This window comes from Hemiscyllium ocellatum, chromosome 21, assembly GCF_020745735.1.
Source record: "Hemiscyllium ocellatum isolate sHemOce1 chromosome 21, sHemOce1.pat.X.cur, whole genome shotgun sequence".
Classification (NCBI taxonomy): Eukaryota; Metazoa; Chordata; class Chondrichthyes; order Orectolobiformes; family Hemiscylliidae; genus Hemiscyllium; species Hemiscyllium ocellatum.
Window position 1 is genome coordinate 52,793,587 of NC_083421.1, and position 17,350 is coordinate 52,810,936.

General features: G+C 43.5%; 1 protein-coding gene across 1 annotated transcript in view; it reads right to left on the bottom strand.

The window, feature by feature from the left end:
- Positions 1–678: 678 nt before the first annotated feature.
- Positions 679–17,350, bottom strand: part of LOC132825707 (netrin-G2-like) — a 114,267-nt gene continuing 97,595 nt past the window's right edge. The window contains exons 5-7 of the mRNA XM_060841107.1: positions 6,625–6,792; positions 2,499–2,633; positions 679–1,116 (exon numbers count right to left, since the gene is read on the bottom strand). Of these exons, the coding sequence (XP_060697090.1) occupies positions 890–1,116; positions 2,499–2,633; positions 6,625–6,792 (530 nt within the window). The 3' untranslated portion in view covers positions 679–889. The remainder of the gene's footprint in view (positions 1,117–2,498; positions 2,634–6,624; positions 6,793–17,350) is intronic.

Consider the following 17,350-nt stretch of genomic DNA (forward strand, 5'->3'; position numbering starts at 1 on the left):
ATCTGACCTACATGTGACTGCAGACCCACAGCAATGCGCTTGGCTCTGAAATAGCCTCACAAACCACTCCATCACAGGGCACTATGTAATAGGCAACAAATACTGGCCTTTCCAGGTGATGCTGACATTCCATGAAAGATTAAATTAACTTTTAAAATCTTTCTAAACCCTGTAACAGCTCCTGATGTCACAATTCTGTCAAATGTCAGTCCTGTCAGGAAAAGAAAAGAAAATCAAAAATAATATGAGGAATGCCAGAGTAATGATGTAACAAGTCTTTTTACTGTGTGTTGTCACTGTATAATAAAATGTTCATAATATGTTCACATGTAAGTAGAGCAAAAATAACCATTTCTACAAAAAAAAGTATTCAATCTGGTAGAATAATACTGCTTGTCATGTTATATACCACCCTCTAGAAACCACCTGACCACAGACTGAACCATTTTCTTTCCCGTCAAACTGGTATTTTGCAAAAAATAAAAGCAGCCACTAGTGTTTGAGGCATCAGTACATCTAGACAACAGATGACATTGGATTATGTAGCAAAATGTGAACAGTTCGATTTGCAGTTACTCGCCACGATAGTTCCTAAATGCTCCGTTGGCTTTAGTGATGGAATTACTCCCTACAATGTCTCTTTCCCCCCCACCCCTCCCTAAACTGATTATGAGCAACGTTCACTGTGGGATACAGTACAACACGTGTCAACTTATACAGTCTGTCATCATCACCTTTTTTGTTAGATACATGGAACCTACAAAGTGACACTTCCATTGGGTCACGCCACGCTGGTGACACCGTGTCATCGCCAAGAGCCTCCTGCTCCTGAGAGCGCCTCGGACACCGTTCCAGCTCCTGGGTGTAGATTTGCCCAATTGCCTGGAGATTATTCATAGGGAGAGGCCAGCAGCAGCAGCATTGTCAGTGCGGAGAACAGGGCCACCCACGGGCTCAGGAGTGATGTGCACGCCGCGTTGCAGTTCCCACCTTCAGGGTCACAGCTCCCTGCTTCACACAGGACGCCGGTGTAACCTTTGGGGCAGACACAGCGCTGGTTCTGGTGACAGGTCCCACCGTTCTGACACAACAGAAGCTCGTTGTCACAAACGTTTGCTGCAGGGAGTACATTCGCAGAAGAATAAAGAAGAAAGTCATAACGAAAAGGGGAGATCTGACACTTTCACAGTACATGCTGGGAGTTCACAGCATTGCTGACTGACTCACTGTGTGTTTACAACACTTTTTTTAAAGAAATGTTTTAGACATCCAATGGTTGTCCAGAACATTTTGACTTCCCTAAAATCAATGGGATCCCCATCCATGATGTACTAATATCTCTTCCATTGAAAAATTGGCAGCACCCCTAATCAGGATAAAGTCACTTTATCATAGACATATTGCACGGGAACAGATCCTTTAGTCCAACTGAACATAATCCTGAACTAAACTAGCTCCATTTGCCTGCTCCTGGCTCATATCCCTCCAAATCTTTCCTATTCATGTATTTATCCAAATGTCTTTTACACGTTATAATTGTACTCACATCCCATACTTCCTCAGGAAGTTCATTCCATACACCCACCATCCTCTATGTAAAAAAATTGCCCCTCGTGTCTTTTTTAAAATCTCTCTCCTCAAACATGTGCCATCTAGTCTTGAAATTCCCCGTCCTAGGGAAAGGGCACCTACCATTAACTCTATCTATACCCCTCACAATTTCACTTTGTCATCATCAACCTGTTCAGAGATGGTATGATACACCTCTGGAGTAGGTGGGACTTGAACCTGGGCCTCAGTTCAGGGGTAGGGACACTACCACTGCACCGTAAGAGGGCTTCTACTCTTTGGTTTACATTCCAACCTTTGCTCAAATCAGGTGCTTCAGCTCCCACTCCAAGTTGAACACAAATCCAGCCTGGCACTGCAGGGTAATGTGGTCTCTCAGGAAGTCATGGATCCTAAAAGGTTTGGTTACATTACTGGAAGAAGATCTGGGAACTGGTGATTTATTGGTTGGTACTTGCTGTTTTCTGTAACAATGATTTACACGTCACTAATTATGAAGCATCTTCAATAACGCCCCCCCCCAAACCCCCCCCCCCATGAAAGGCACTATATGAATGTGAGATTCTTGCATTTTCTGTCTGAAACCTCTCTTCAGCACTTGTAGTGTCTGACTTCATGGTGTTGCTGGCTACAATAGCAGACAGTGTGAAATCCAGATGACTAAAGACCACTCCACACTGTAGTCCGTTTCTTCAGCATCTAATGCAAGTTTGGCTGAGTGATTTCTACTCTTTTCCTGGAGCACTCTGTGCTATCAGCCATTCTCTGGTGTTCTTAAAATTATTTATTGAGGAGGCCACCAATCTCACTGAGTTTCACCATGGGCACTGTGAATGGCATTTCTGCAGAAGAGTAGCTGGAGCTGAGGTTAGCGCTAATGGTCTGCTGTAGCTCTCCCAACTCACCGTTAATGTCCTATATATACTTACGGAAACAACCCAGTCTCCAATAGTATCCTGGTTTACAATCCTCACATTTGAGGCCCGTGGCTCCTGCTTTACACTCACAGTGCCCTGTCTCATTGCAGCGGTCATGTCTTGATCCGAGTTGGTTGCAGTTACATTCTGTGAAATAAGGACAGATTTTATGTACTTCCTACTGGGTATAAATAGCACAGTGTGGGTGGAGTTAATTAGCTTTGAAGAGAGGAGCACATGTCAAGAATAGTTTTTTAAAGTACATAACAGTAAAAACAGTCTATCTCAGATTACCATGAGTAGTAATAATTAGTATTAATCTGCAATAAACAGAGTTCTAAAGAAGCCTAAGCTTGAAGACAGTCCCTGTTTTTGTCTTCCCCGTAACCGGTTTGTCTTGAATTTGAACTTTTAGAAACAGGCATAAAGCAACACGAACAAAGATTAAGCACCTTCTGAGGAATACAGGAGCTTGTGGCCAGGTGCCTTTGCTGTCTGGGCTGCAGGTTAGAGACATATGGAGGAGAAGCAAATGTAAGAGTAAAGCTTATGAAGATTAAACGGGTAGTGCCAGTTTAGATTCTGCAGTATCCAAAAATAATGAAGAGCCCACTAAGTCCCTGATGCAGGGTCTCAGCAAGAATGTTCAGGAGTTACTTTGCTGTATGGTTCGCCTGTTAAAGTGCACATGTGTTTAGCAACTTCCCCCATCATTGTCAAAAATCTTTTCCCGACTAATGATGTTGAGTGTCGCTGTGTCAAGAAAACATTGACGAAATAAGTGAGTTTTATAAGAACACAAGCACTCAGAACAGAAGGAGATAATTCAGCTGCTGCACTATTTAATATGGTCACAGCTGACCTCCAGTTTGCCGGCCCATTCCCTACAACCCTATAACCAGTTACTAATTAACCCATTACTAAACCTGTCTATCTCCTCCTCAAATATTTCCAATATTCACACATTCTGGGGGAGTGAATGCCATAGATTCATGACCATTTGAGATAAGTAATTCCTCCTCATCTCTGTTTTAAATCTGCCGCCCCTTATCCTAAAACTATGGCCTCTCATTCTAGACTGTCTCAAGCGAGCCAAGAACCAATTTCTGGGGTTTGTTATACTGGAGGAAGTAACAGAAGGGGGAAGCTCATGGAGGGCTTTAAATACAGGAGTAGTGTTTGAACCTTTAGGTGTTTGTGAATTAAAAGAGAACAGAAATGATGTAACAAGGTCTTGGGATATAGGCAACAGGGTTTTAGAATGACTGACATGCACTGAAGGTGGAGGATGGGGAGAGGTCATGTGATCAATTGGGCATTGAGCCTGGAATTCACAAAGCTAAGGACAAGGGATTTAGAAGCATCCACTTGGGAAACAGGAAGCTAAGTGATGCCATGGAGGGAGAATTGCTGAAGCTGAACAGGATTTAGGGTCTGAAATTCAACGTATGCTCCACCAAGGATGTGGACATTCTCGGGTTCTGTTCAGGGGGTTGAGGAAGGAGGATGTGGGGTGGGGCTGATGTATAAGGTGAACATTTTGTGCAAAGTCTGAAGAGTATGGTTTCAGCCTACTCAGTGCTTACCAGAGGGAATTCTAGCCTTTTGGGCTGTGGACATCAAACAAGAAAGTCTGATAACACAGAAACAACAGCTGGGCAGGTCGAAATGTGGGCAAACAATAGAGCTGAGTTTCATTTACATACATAATGGAAACTGATCCAATTCTTCTATGATATTACTAAGAGAACACTTTGAGGTCAGTGAAGGAGTGGGAAGATAAACCATTGGTCGAGACCATTTGTCTATGGAGCCAAGTAAGTGAAATGCACTGGACCAGACAGTGCAGGATGGTGTAGTCAAGTATGTTCAAGGTTGAACAGACAAAGAGGCTGCTGAACCTCATAAAGAAAGTAATTCATGACTTTTGGCAAGACTGCCTAGGTTTTATAAGAAGGGTGGCGATCTGAGTGGGGCAGTAATGGGACTGGTGAACACAAATTAGGTGTTGACAATAGGTTCAGGAACTTCAGAGAGAAAACGGAGGTTGGAGATGGAGCAAGAGTTTCTGAAACCAAGGGGCAGGGATTTTTTTATTTCAAGGGGAGCTTGTTTTTCCATTAAATTAGCCAAATTAAAAGTGAGCAAGTGGTAACACTGATTGGCTGTCTAACAAAAGTCAAATTTCCCTCCTTACAGTTTGCCCGCGTTATCAATCTGCCTTGACACTTATTTGAGTTATGTTGCTGGATTGAAAAAGTTGAGACTGTACTCCATGGAGAGAGGAAGGTTGAGAGGAGATTTGGTGAAAGTGGATGGTGGGAAACTATTCCCGTTGGTGGAAGGCTCGAGAAGGACAGGACACACTAAGGTGACTGACAAGTGATGGCAGCATGGGGAAAATTACTCTCATGTGTTGAGTGGTTAGGGTCTGGAATGCACTGCCTAAGGCTGTTATGGTGGCAAAGTCAATCAAACCACTCAAAAAGCAATTGGATGGTTATCTGAAGGTGCCATCTCATGAGGAGAAGTGATGAATTACTCTGCAGAGAGCCAGCAAACATAATACACTGAATAACTTCCTTCTGCGCCGCAACCATTCTATGAGGAACTCTTAATGTTGCTGCACCAACCACATGGCCTGATCTTTGGAGTTGCATTGATAATCTTTCTGAGAAGCTCACACACTAGGATGTTGTAAACGAGGATTTACAAATGTGGAGATCCTCCTAAAAAATTAAAGCGTGGCACTGTCCCACTTAGCCCCTTGTTGAGGTAGTGCTCGGACATTGAGGGCAGAAACACCAGCTTCCAACCTGCCTTTGCTCAGGAAGAGCAGTAAGTGCTTAATGTTTGCAAAGTGCTTCCCTTGCTCCTCCTCCATACACCATCAATTCACAGCAGGATGAGAGCTGCAGCAGAGCGAACAGAATGTTTGATCTTCCAAAAGCAAAACAAAAATGGAAAAGACTGGGGGGTTGGGGGGGGGGGGGGGTGGGGGGGGTGGTGGGTGGTGGATGTTTGAAACAAAAGTAGAGAATACTGGGAGCAGAGTGGTATGGCAAAGATGAGGACTGCAGATGCTGGAAACCAGAGTCTAGATTAGAGTGGTGCTGGAAAAGCACAGCAGGTCAGGCAGCATCCGGAGCAGGAAAATTGACATTTAGGGCAAAAGCCCTTCATCAGGAATTCCTGCTCGATTTTCCTGATCCCCGGATGCTGCCTGACCTGCTGTACTTTTCCATCACCACTCTAATCTAAACTCCCACAGAGTGGCGTGGACCTTTCAGATGTGGATTCTTTATTGGATGTTGTGTTAAGTTTTTTTCTTTTATCGCCCCTTTCTTTTGTTCAGTTTTCTGTTGCATTTCCAACTTTAATGGATCTGCATCAGGAACTTTAACCACCTGCACTCTCCACAGTTACTGACTGAGCTTATTTTATTGCATCAAATACTCTGTCCCATTCAAGACAAATCCTTCCAGAAGTGAGATTCTCTGGCATTTCAAATCAAATCGCATCAGCCAATTCACAGCCTGAAGAGGTGTCACTGAATTCGAAACATTAACTCTGCTTTCTCTCTCCTCGGATACTGCCAGACCTGCCAAGTTTCTGCAGCAAATTTCTGTTCTGGTTTCACAATCTTATCTACTACTGGAAGAATCTACTTGAAAGTCACTTTAGACTAGATTAGATTAGATTCTCTACAGTGTGGAAACAGGCCCTTCGGCCCAACAAGTCCACACTGACCCTTCGAAGAGTAACCCACCCAGACCCATTTCCCACTGACTGATACACATAACACTACGGGCAATTTAACATGGTCAATTCACCTAACCTGCACGTCTTTGGAGTGTGGGAGGAAACCGGAGCACCTGGAGGAAACCCACGCAAACACGGGAAAAATGTGCAAACTCCACACAGACAGTTACCCAAGGCAGGAATCGAACCTGGGACCCTTGTGCTGTGAGGCAGCAGTGCCAACCACTGAGACAACGTGCACTTGCTGGAAAGTTCAAAATAAACTGGAGATCTCGATCAAAGGCTGGCAATTTAAGATGGAAGCAGGCCTTCTGTCCGAGTGAATGTTAAAATAAAACTGTACAACCTGATTGGAATTAAGGCTGCGCTTACTGACCAATACAGACGTTCTCATCATCAAGTTCTGCTGAGGCGTTGCGGTAGTAGCCCAGTCTGCAGTGCTGGCAGTGCTGGCCTCGAGTGTTGTGCTTGCAGCTGACACAAGTCACAATCTTGAGATACTCGATGTAACTGCAACGATTGGAGTGCCCGTAGCACTCACAGTCTGGAGGGGAAGTGGGTGGGGGTGGGGGTGGGGAGTGAGGAAAATTCAAACCACAGAAACATCAGTGCAAACGTCAAGATGCAAGTTCGCAAACAAGAGGAAACAATTTCAGGCTAAAAGCTTATTTACTCAATGTATAGTTTCAGGAACAATATTAAGTTCTCATTTAGCAAATTGATATTGTTTCCATATTTGACAGAATTGATTGAAGGAATTCATGAAGACATTTGATGAAAAGTTTGAAATAAAAGTGACAGAAAGATGAGAGAGATTTTTCATGGGTTTGAAGGGTTAAATGGAAAAATGTAGAAAAACAGACTCTAAATTTTTCCACAGTGCATTGTTTTAATTCCCTTTGGAATTAGTAAAATTAAGAGTGTAGACTCCAACACAGTGAAAGAATAAATTTTTTTCACAACAACAGTATAAACCTAACTCAAATCCTGATTAAGCAAAATCAGGGCCAATACCGCTTCATGTTGTGATTAATACCTGGAATGGTTTTCAGGGCTATTGGTGGTTTCTATGGAAAGCTAAAGCAATTAGGCATTGCCTCCAGTTCTCTGGGAGGAGGAAGCAGATGGGAAGGTAACAGAAGACAACAGACAATATCCCTCTTATCAGCAGCTAAGGATAGTTCATCAGCATCCATCAAATCTGGCTGACTCAATTAAAAGATGATTTCTGTAACATTGGATCATTTTGCCAACCCACCCCACCTCCCCCCGCCATCTTTTTATTATAATCTTTGAGGAAAATAATTCAGAATCAGGTTTAGGCAATTGGATGGGTGATGAAGTACTTACTTTTACTTAAATAACTACCCCACTCCATGCATTCCTATTCATCCTTCTTAAAAACAGTTAGCTCCATTTATTAACTGCTGGCATTTATCTTATTTCTTCATTTATTGGTCGATTTTGCATCAACCAGAATAAATGAAAGGCTTTGAAATGATCAAAGACTTCTGAAACATAATGTAGCCCATTGTGGTTTATTTTGGCTTTTTTTTATATACACATATATATAGATGGAAAACTTTAAACCCTAAATAAATAAATAGAATCTATTTATATCTATAGAATACTTGCAAGATCCAAAGTCTTACCTATACTCTGGATAATATTGGTACAGAGAACTAGAGCATGATTCCTCATAGCTCCATATCCTGTTCAATAACATAAGACGCTATCTCGCCTGAGGCCATGTTCCCTGCTGGTTTGGATTTAAATGGGAAGCCTGAAACTATTCCTTTCTTTCTTAAAAATAGCAAAATATTGGAACTAACTGGGGGATGAGACTGTAAAAGTCCCAATGGATCCCTTCAAGAGTCAAGTTCTTCAGGATGCAATATTTACAAATAATTTTGTAATATTCCAAATTCCAAGTAGTAACACTGCAGGCAACAAACTTACAGTGAAATTCAGTTATTCTGCTGACAGTCAATCATCAACTATAATGGCACACTGTTATCGGCTATTTAATAAAGTTCTGGTTCAGAGATGGACTATCTTCACAAAACCAATGGTTAAAGTAAGTTTGATTTTATCTGGTGATTTTTAAAGAAACAGCACAGTTTATGCTAAAAAGCTGATGTTAGATTTCATATCCTGTTTCACTGTCAATGTGTTAAGCCATTGTCATTTAATATTCCCCAGCTGTGGTCCAGGCGTTTATTAGTCAAGGTTCCAGATATTCACTGTGGAATGGTGCTGTTGGATGGGGAGCAATCCTGTGGTGCAGTTCATGAATGACCAAGTGTGAAGAGTCCTCTCGATGAGCAGTCTGCAAGGCTTATCCTTTCAAGTTTAAGCCTAGCTGGACTGAAAATGAGAAGCTGCTGGTTTAGGAATGATGGCACAAACTGAGCACAAAGATAATACCCACCTCCTGACTTGTTGAGAGGTTCCCATTGTCTTAATCATGGAATAAAACTGGAGTTTCAGAATGGGACATTTTATTTCAATCTGATAACTTTCTGAGTGCAAAGCAGGGAAATGTGGAAAAGGATAGAAAATAAACAAAATCTAAATACAGAATAGCTCTGAAAAATCTAAATGCATAAGCTAGATGTGCATCATCTATTCTAATTATGCCCATACCTTTAATGTTTCCCTGGTCTCTTGGTTTTAACCTGGGCTGTGTTTGAGGTGGTTTTGATATTTTCTCTGGCGCTTGAAAAAGTTAAAAAAAAACTTCTTTTATTGCTATGCATAAGGTTTTAGAATAATCAGAGATTATTAGCACTGCTGCCTCACAGCGCCTGAGACCCGGGTTCAATTCCCGACTCAGGCGACTGACTGTGTGGAGTTTGCACGTTCTCCCCGTGTCTGCGTGGGTTTCCTCCGGGTGCTCTAGTTTCCTCCCACAGTCCAAAGATGTGCGGGTCAGGTGAATTGGCCATGCTAAATTGCCCGTAGTGTTAGGTAAGGGGTAAATGTAGGGGAATGGGTGGGTTGCGCTTCGGCGGGTCGGTGTGGACTTGTTGGGCCGAAGGGCCTGTTTCCACACTGTAAGTAATCTAATCTAATGTACTGAGATAGAAATGCAATTAACCAATGCTAGGTTTGAGCATGAGTGATGTGAGGGAGCTGGTAACAAGTGAAACTAGTGGCAATCATGAGAAGGCTATTGTTGTGATAAAGGTAAAGAATGGGCAATCAATTTTCAACATCCATCATCTGATTATAATATCTGTAACTTTGATGAAATAAAATAGGTGTAGGACCCTGTGGCACAGTGGTAGTGTCTCTATTTCTGAGCCAGGAGGCCAAGCTTCAAGTCCCACCTGCTACGTAGGTGTACAGTAACATTTCTGAACAGGTTGATCAGTTAAATATCTGGAATAAAATGTTCTTTTTTATAAAGGAGCAAAATCACTGAGTTAAGGCAGCTGAGGTGGTTACCTGACCAGATTGAGTCAAACTCATGAAATCTATGTGAGACAAACAAAGACAGTCTGAGTCAAACTTAACTTTTTATCAAAAGACAGTAAAACTCAATCAGGTATAAAGTAGCCCTCATCTCAGATTTTTTTGCTTCAGACATTGCTGGAAGTTTCACAGATTGGGATAAAAGGCACTTGCAGATTATCCAGTTTGAAAAAAGTGAAAAACGACTTGGAATACACAAGTGTATTTCAGCAAACAGCTTTTGGGCAGAACTGAGATGGAAAATAGATTTGTAACACAGAACTGAAGTGGTTGTCTCTTTCCCTGTCTGTATCAACCTCTCAAAACAGTGATCATGCAAATCGGAGAAACATCTTTTCACTCAAATCTCCAGGATATTTAGAGATTTTTGCCATGCTGAAGGTACAAGATATCCATTGAACAACCGTGGTCTCTGTTCAAAATCTAACACCTCAAGAATGTGAGGGATTTCTTTTTGCAAATTCTCTGATGTTTGTGTCTGTTTTGAAGTTGTGTTTTATTATTTTTTTTCTCAGGCTTAGTAATATTCCTCTTCCTTTCACTAAAGTAAACCTTGTTCTTGGCTCCTTTATTTTTATTATTACGATGTTTTAATTGAAGTCTGATATAGCTGTCTGCGGAAAAGAATTTTAAAATCTTTATTGTGACCAACAGAGGAGGTTAACAAGAGGGAAACAGATTCACCCTTTTTCATCTGGTCCAATCACTTTGTTTGACAGTTATGTTAAAACTCGTGTGTCCTTTAACAGGATTGTACCTTTCTGCAGATGGGTAAATGTACAGCATAATGGGAGATTGAACATTTGGATCGGAAATGTTTGCTCAGTGCTGAATTAAGTGATATTGCCTCTGGGAGCAATAAGGCTGCTACAGTTAGGCTTTTCCCTCTCAAAGTTGGGAAGGTAAACGCAGATATGGTCCATAGTCAAAAGTTACTGGGTGAAGGTAGGAATGTGAAATTAAGCCACAATCAAATCAGCCTTGGTCATATTGAATGGGAAAGCAGGTTCAAGGGTCAACTCCTACCCCTATTTTGTATACGCTTCAACACTGCCTAGTAATCTTGTTTCCGTTAGGCAGGGAGACTAGGATTGGAGAGCACAGCCTTAGAATTGAAGGGGGTCAATTTAGAATGGAAATGAGGAGACATTTCTTCAGCCAGAGAGTGGTGGGCCTGTGAAATTCATTGCTGCGGAGTGCAGTGGAGGCCAGAACATTAAACGTCTTCAAGGCAGAGACTGATAAATTCTTGATCTCGCAAGGAATTAAGGAAAATGGGGAGAGTGCAGATAAGTGGAGTTGAAGTGCCCATCAGCCATGATTAAATGGCGGAGTGGACTCAATGGGCTGAATGGCCTTTCTTCCATTCTTATGGTCTTATGGTAGTCCATGCTGTGATTACACAAATCCAAATATTGATAGAATTGGCTTAAACCAGAAGTGAACGGGGTGGATGGAAAATCTACACAAGGCTGAAAGTGCAGGCTATGACAATTATGCATCAAAGCCTGAAAATGACTTGTGAAGATTTTGGATTGAGATGGGAGAGCCCTGGGAGTGGGCAGGTAACAGTTAACAGAATGCCATGCTGTCAGGAATATGGGCAAGACAGATAAAGTGAACCCTGGGCGGCAGGCACAGAAACTTTGGGAAAGTTAAACTAGATGGCAGTATGGATAAGAGCTTCTATAAAGCACTTTGCAACATCCTGAGGACAAAATAGGTGCTACATAAATGCAAGTATTTCTTTCTTTAAGCTTCATGCTCTGTACTATTCTATGAAATGAATGCAGCACAATCTACAATAAACAAACTGTTTAGATTTGAAAACTTATACTAAATTGTCTCTTTTTTTTAAACTGCAAATATATAATTTTATCTGAAATTGCTGAAAATGTTGATGTATTTGTCAACTGTTAAGTCATTTATCTTCACCACAAATCTGAACAGCTTGAGAATTGGCTGCACCATTTATCTCGGATTAATACCTTGTGGTCTCTTCAATTGTCCTCCACTAGAGGGCATTCCATACCCAGACTTTCTGTTTGGGATAACTGCACACATCAGAAACCAGGTTAGTGACAAGAACTTTCCAAACTTGGCCATGTTTTGCATTCCTAGAAGTGTGCTACACTTAAGTGTACAGCTGAGAAACATCCAGAATATTCTGCTGCACATCAAACTCATCAATGTCTCTGCACTCTTCCCTCTTACCTGCATCCAATTTGAATGTGTCAGGTATTTTTAGATACTTACAACACCCACACGGGGAGGTGGTGGCATAATGGCAATGCCACTGGACTGGTTATATTGTACCAAGGAACCATAAAAGTGTGAGGAAATTCAATAATCAAACAAGCCTCCAGGCTTTGTATCATAATGCATAAAGCTTTTGAAATGAGGGAGACAAACTGATGACGTAAACTGAAGTAAATTAATATGATCTCATAACCATTATGGAAGTATGGCTACAAGGAGATCAAAACTGGGGACTGAACATTCAAAGACCTTTTGGAGAGACGGGAAGAATGGAAAGGTGGTGGGGTACTATTGTTAATAAGAAATGAAGTGAGAGATGATCTAGGCCCAGATCTTATTAAAGGGTAAATGATGAAGGGCTTATGCCCGAAACGTCGAATTTCCTATTCCTTGGATGCTGCCTAACCTGCTGTGCTTTAACCAGCAACACATTTTCAACTCAGATCTTATTAAGTCAATTTGGGCAGAGGAAGAAAACAGCAAAGGAACAAAGACATTAGTAGGAGTGGTGTACAGTAGCCACTCTATGGGAAAGGCAACATGTCAACAAATAATATTTGAAAAGAAGACAGCAATAATTATGGGTGATTTTAATCTTTATGCTGATTAGGTTCATCAATTTGGAGATGGTAGCTACGACTATTAATTCATAGACTGCATTAGGGATAGTTTCCCTAAACAAAATGCCAGGAGCTAACCAGGGAGCAGGCTATCATGGGTAATGAATCAGGTTTAACAAATGACTTCTGAGTAAAAGATCCCCGAGGAAGAAGTGATCATACCATGACAGAATTTAATATTCAGCTCAACAGTGAGAAACTTGGGTCAGAAACAACTCTTTAACAGGGATTTACAATGAAATGAGGATAGAGATAGCTAAAGTGAACTGGATGTTTAGATGAGCAGGAATGACAGACATGTAACAGGTCATTCATGATTTCCAGCAAAAATGCATCCTAGTAAGGAGAAAAGATTCTGAGAGGTAAACCAACCATAGCTGACCAAAGATGTTAAGGAGAGTATTAAATTGAAAGGAAAAACATACGAGGAGGTTAAAGTAACAGCCCCACAAACTGTGATAAGTTCAGAATCTAGCAAAGGAGGACTAAAAATATAATAAAGACAGAGAAAATAAACTATGAGGGCAAACTAGTGTGGAATATAAAAACTGACAATAAATATATAAAATGGAAGAGAGATGTCAAATTGAACACAGGCCCCTTAGAAAATGAATCTGGGAAAACGGTCTTGGGGAGTAAGGAAATGTCAGAGGAGTTAAATGTGGGAGGCAGTGACCTATAGTACTCCCCGCCCCGATTGCCGCCCCCACGCCTAACCCCACCCCCACTCCCAGCTCCAATCCCACACCAGGTCCTAGCTCCCAGTCCTGCTGTATTTTCACCATCCCTCCAGGCCTCCCCCTCTCTGGGGATGAAAGATCAGTCCTCGGCAGAGGCCTCACCTTCATTCCCCTATGCTCTCGGATTAACGAGTTCAACACGCGGCGAGACATCGAACAATTCTTCTGCCGCCTTCGCCTCTTCGCCTACTTCTTCAACGAGGATTCTCGCCCACCCTCTGAGGACCCCTTCTCCTGCCTCCAACACATCCCATCCACCTGGACGCCCCGTGCTGGCCTCTTACCCGCCCTCGATCTCTTCATAGCCAACTGCTGCCGCGACATTAACTGCCTCAACCTCTCCATCCCTCTCACCCACTCCAACCTCTCATCGTGGGAACGTGCAGCCCTCCACTCCCTACGTTCCAACCCCAACCTCACCATCAATCCGGCAGACAAGGGATGCGCGGTAGTAGTTTGGCGCACCGATCTTTACACCGCTGAGGCTAAACTCCAGCTCGCGGACATCTCCTACTGCCCCCTTGTCCATGACCCCACCTCCCACCACCAAACCATCATCTCCCAGACCATCCATAACCTCATCTCCTCAGAGGATCTCCCATTCACCACCTCCAACCTCATAGTCCCACAACCCTGCACCACCCATTTCTACCTCCTGCCCAAAATCCACAAACCTGACTGCCCCGGCCGACCCATTGTCTCAGCCTGCTCCCGCCCCACCGAACTCATCTCTGCATACCTCGACACGGTCCTGTCCCCCTTAGTCCAAGAACTCCCCACCCACGCCCTCCACCTCCACCATGATGTTTGCTTCCCTGGTCCCCATGATCTTCATCATGGACATCCAGTCCCTGTACACCTCCATCCCCCATCACGAAGGACTCAAAGCCCTCCACTTCTTCCTTTCCCACTGAACCAACCAGTACCCTTCCACTGACACCCTCCTTCGACTGACTGAACTGGTCCTCACTCTGAACAACTTCTCTTTCAAATCCTCCCACTTCCTCCAAACCAAAGGGGTAGCCATGGGCACTCGCATGGGCCCCAGCTATGCCTGCCTCTTCGTAGGATATGTGGAACAGTCCATCTTCCACAGCTACACTGGCACCACCCCCCACCTTTTCCTCCACTACATCGATGACTGTATCGGCACTGTCTCATGCTCCCACGAGGAGGTTGAACAGTTCATCCACTTTACTAACACCTTCCACCTGACCTCAAATTTATCTGGACCATCTCAGACTCCTCCCTCCCCTTCCTAGACCTCTCCATTTCTATCTCGGGCGACCGAATCAACACGGACATTTACTATAAACCGACTGACTCCCACAGCTACCTAGACTACACCCCCTCCCACCCTACCCCCTGTAAAAACACCATCCCATATTCCCAATTCCTTCATCTCTGCCGCATCTGCTCCCAGGAGGACCAATTCCAATACTGAACAACCCAGATGGCCTCCTTCTTCAAAGACTGCAATTTCCCCCCCAAGACATGATCGGCGATGCTCTCCACCGCATCTCCTCCACTTCCCACTCCTCCGCCCTTGAGTCCTGCCCCTCCAATCGCTACCAGAACAGAACCCCACTGGTCTTCACCTACCACCCTACCAACCTCCATATACATCATCATTTCTGCCACCTCCAAACGGACCCCACCACCAGGGATATATTTCCCTCCCCTCCCCTATCAGCATTCAGAAAAAAACACTCCTCTGTGACTCCCTCGTCAGGTCCACACCCCCCCACCAACCCAACCTCCACTCCCGGCACCTTCCCCTGCAACTGCAAGAAATGCAAAACTTGCGCCCACACCTCCCCCATTACTTCCCTCCAAGGCCCCAAGGGATACTTCCACATCCGCCACAAATTCACCTGCACCTCCACACACATCATTTACTGCATCTGCTGCACCCGATGTGGCCTCCTCTACATTGGGGAGACAGGCCACCTACTTGCGGAACGTTTCAGACAACACCTCTGGGACACCCGGACCAACCAACCCAACCATCCCGTGGCTCAATACTTCAACTCCCCCTACCAGTTCACCAAGGACATGCAGGTCCTTGGACTCCTCCATCGCTAGACCATAGCAACATGACGGCTGGAGGAAGAGTGCCTCATCTTCCGCCTAGGAACCCTCCAATCACAAGGGATGAACTCAGATTTCTCCAGTTTCCTCATTTCCCCTCCCCCCACCTTGTCTCAGTCCCAACCCTCAATCTCAGCACCGCCCTCCTAACCTGCAATCTTCTTCCTGACCTCTCCGCCCCCACCCCCACTCCGGCCTATCACCCTCACCTTAACCTCCTTCCACCTATCGCATTTCCAATGCCCCTCCCCCAAGTCGCTCCTCCCTACCTTTTATCTTAGCCTGCTTGGCACACTTTCCTCATTCCTGAAACGTCGATTCTCCTGCTCCTTGGATGCTGCCTGACCTGCTGCGCTTTTCCAGCAACACATTTTCAGCTCTGATCTCCAGCATCTGCAGTCCTCACTTTCTCTTATTAATTCAGAAACTCAGCTAACGTTCTGGGGACCTGGCTTCAAATTCCACCATGGCAAATGGTGGAATTTAAATTCAATAAAAGAATCTGGAATTAAGATCCTAATGGTGACCATAAAACCACGGCCAATTGTTGGGGGGAAAGCCCCATCTGGTTCCCTCATGTCCTCTAGGAAAGGAAATCTGTTGTTCTTCTCTGGTCTGGCCTACATGTGACTCCAGACCTACAGCAATGTGGTTGAGTCTTAAGTGCCCTCTGGGCAATCAATGCTGCCCTAGCCAGAGACACCCACATCCCAAGAGAAAATAAAATAAACCGGATATCTTACATGTGTAGTTGCTGTGAAAGCTCCTTCGAACATTCCATTAATACTAAAGAATATGGGGGAGGAATTAATAACCGTCACCATCACCAAAGAAGTAGTACAGAGGAACCTCAGTTATCCGAAGGACACGGGCTGGAGGTATTTCGTTTGGCTAATCAAATTCCGGATAATTGAATGCTGGATAACATAGTTTAGCCGAGCATCAGAATCTTGTGATCTTGTCGGATAATCCGTTATTCCGATAATTGAATGCCAGATAATCAAGTTTCCTCTGTATTTAGATAAACTAAGGCAGATAAATCCATTGGCCTGGATAGTTTTCATCCTAGGATCCTAACAGAGGTAGCTACACAGATAGTGGACACATTGGTTGTAATTTTCCAAAAATACTTGGATTTTGGAGAAGAGCCAGAAGACTGGAACCCTGCTCATATGACCCCCCTGTTGGTAAATATAGGCGATTTGGCTTCATATTTATTATTGAAAAGGACTGGAGTTGATTATTAAGGAAGTAATAGCAGAACATTTGGAAAATCATAATCATATCCGTGACAAATTTATTTGAGATTTTCAAGCAAGTCTCAACCAGAGTGGAGACAGCTAAACCAGTAAATGTGTTGGATTTGGACTTCCAGAAAGTGTTCGAAAAGGTACCTCACAACAAGTTAAGTCATAAGACAGAAGCCCATGGTGTTGGAGATAGTATACTGACATGGATAGAAAATTGGCTCATGGACCAAAAACAATGAATAGGGATACAGGGTTCTTTATTAGGTTGGCAACCAGTGACCAGTGGGGTTCCACAGGGATCAGTGCTGGGATCACAAATATTCACCATATCCATTAATGCCTTGGAGGAAGAAAGCGACTGTACTGTAGCCAAATTTGCAGACAACACAAAAAAGGTGGAAAAGTAGGTTGAGAGAGGGAGACAAATGTTTACAGAAAGAAAATGGGCTAATAGGTTCAGTAAGTGGGCAAAAAATGGCAAATGGAGTATAATGTGGGAAAATGTGACATTGTTCATCTTAGAAGGGAGAACAATAGAATAGAATATTATTTAAATTGAGAAAAGCTGCAGAAAACTGCAACACAAAGGGACCTGAGGATACCTCTGCACAAAACATAGAAAGCTAGCCCACAGGTACAGGATGTAATCAGGAAGGCTAATGGAA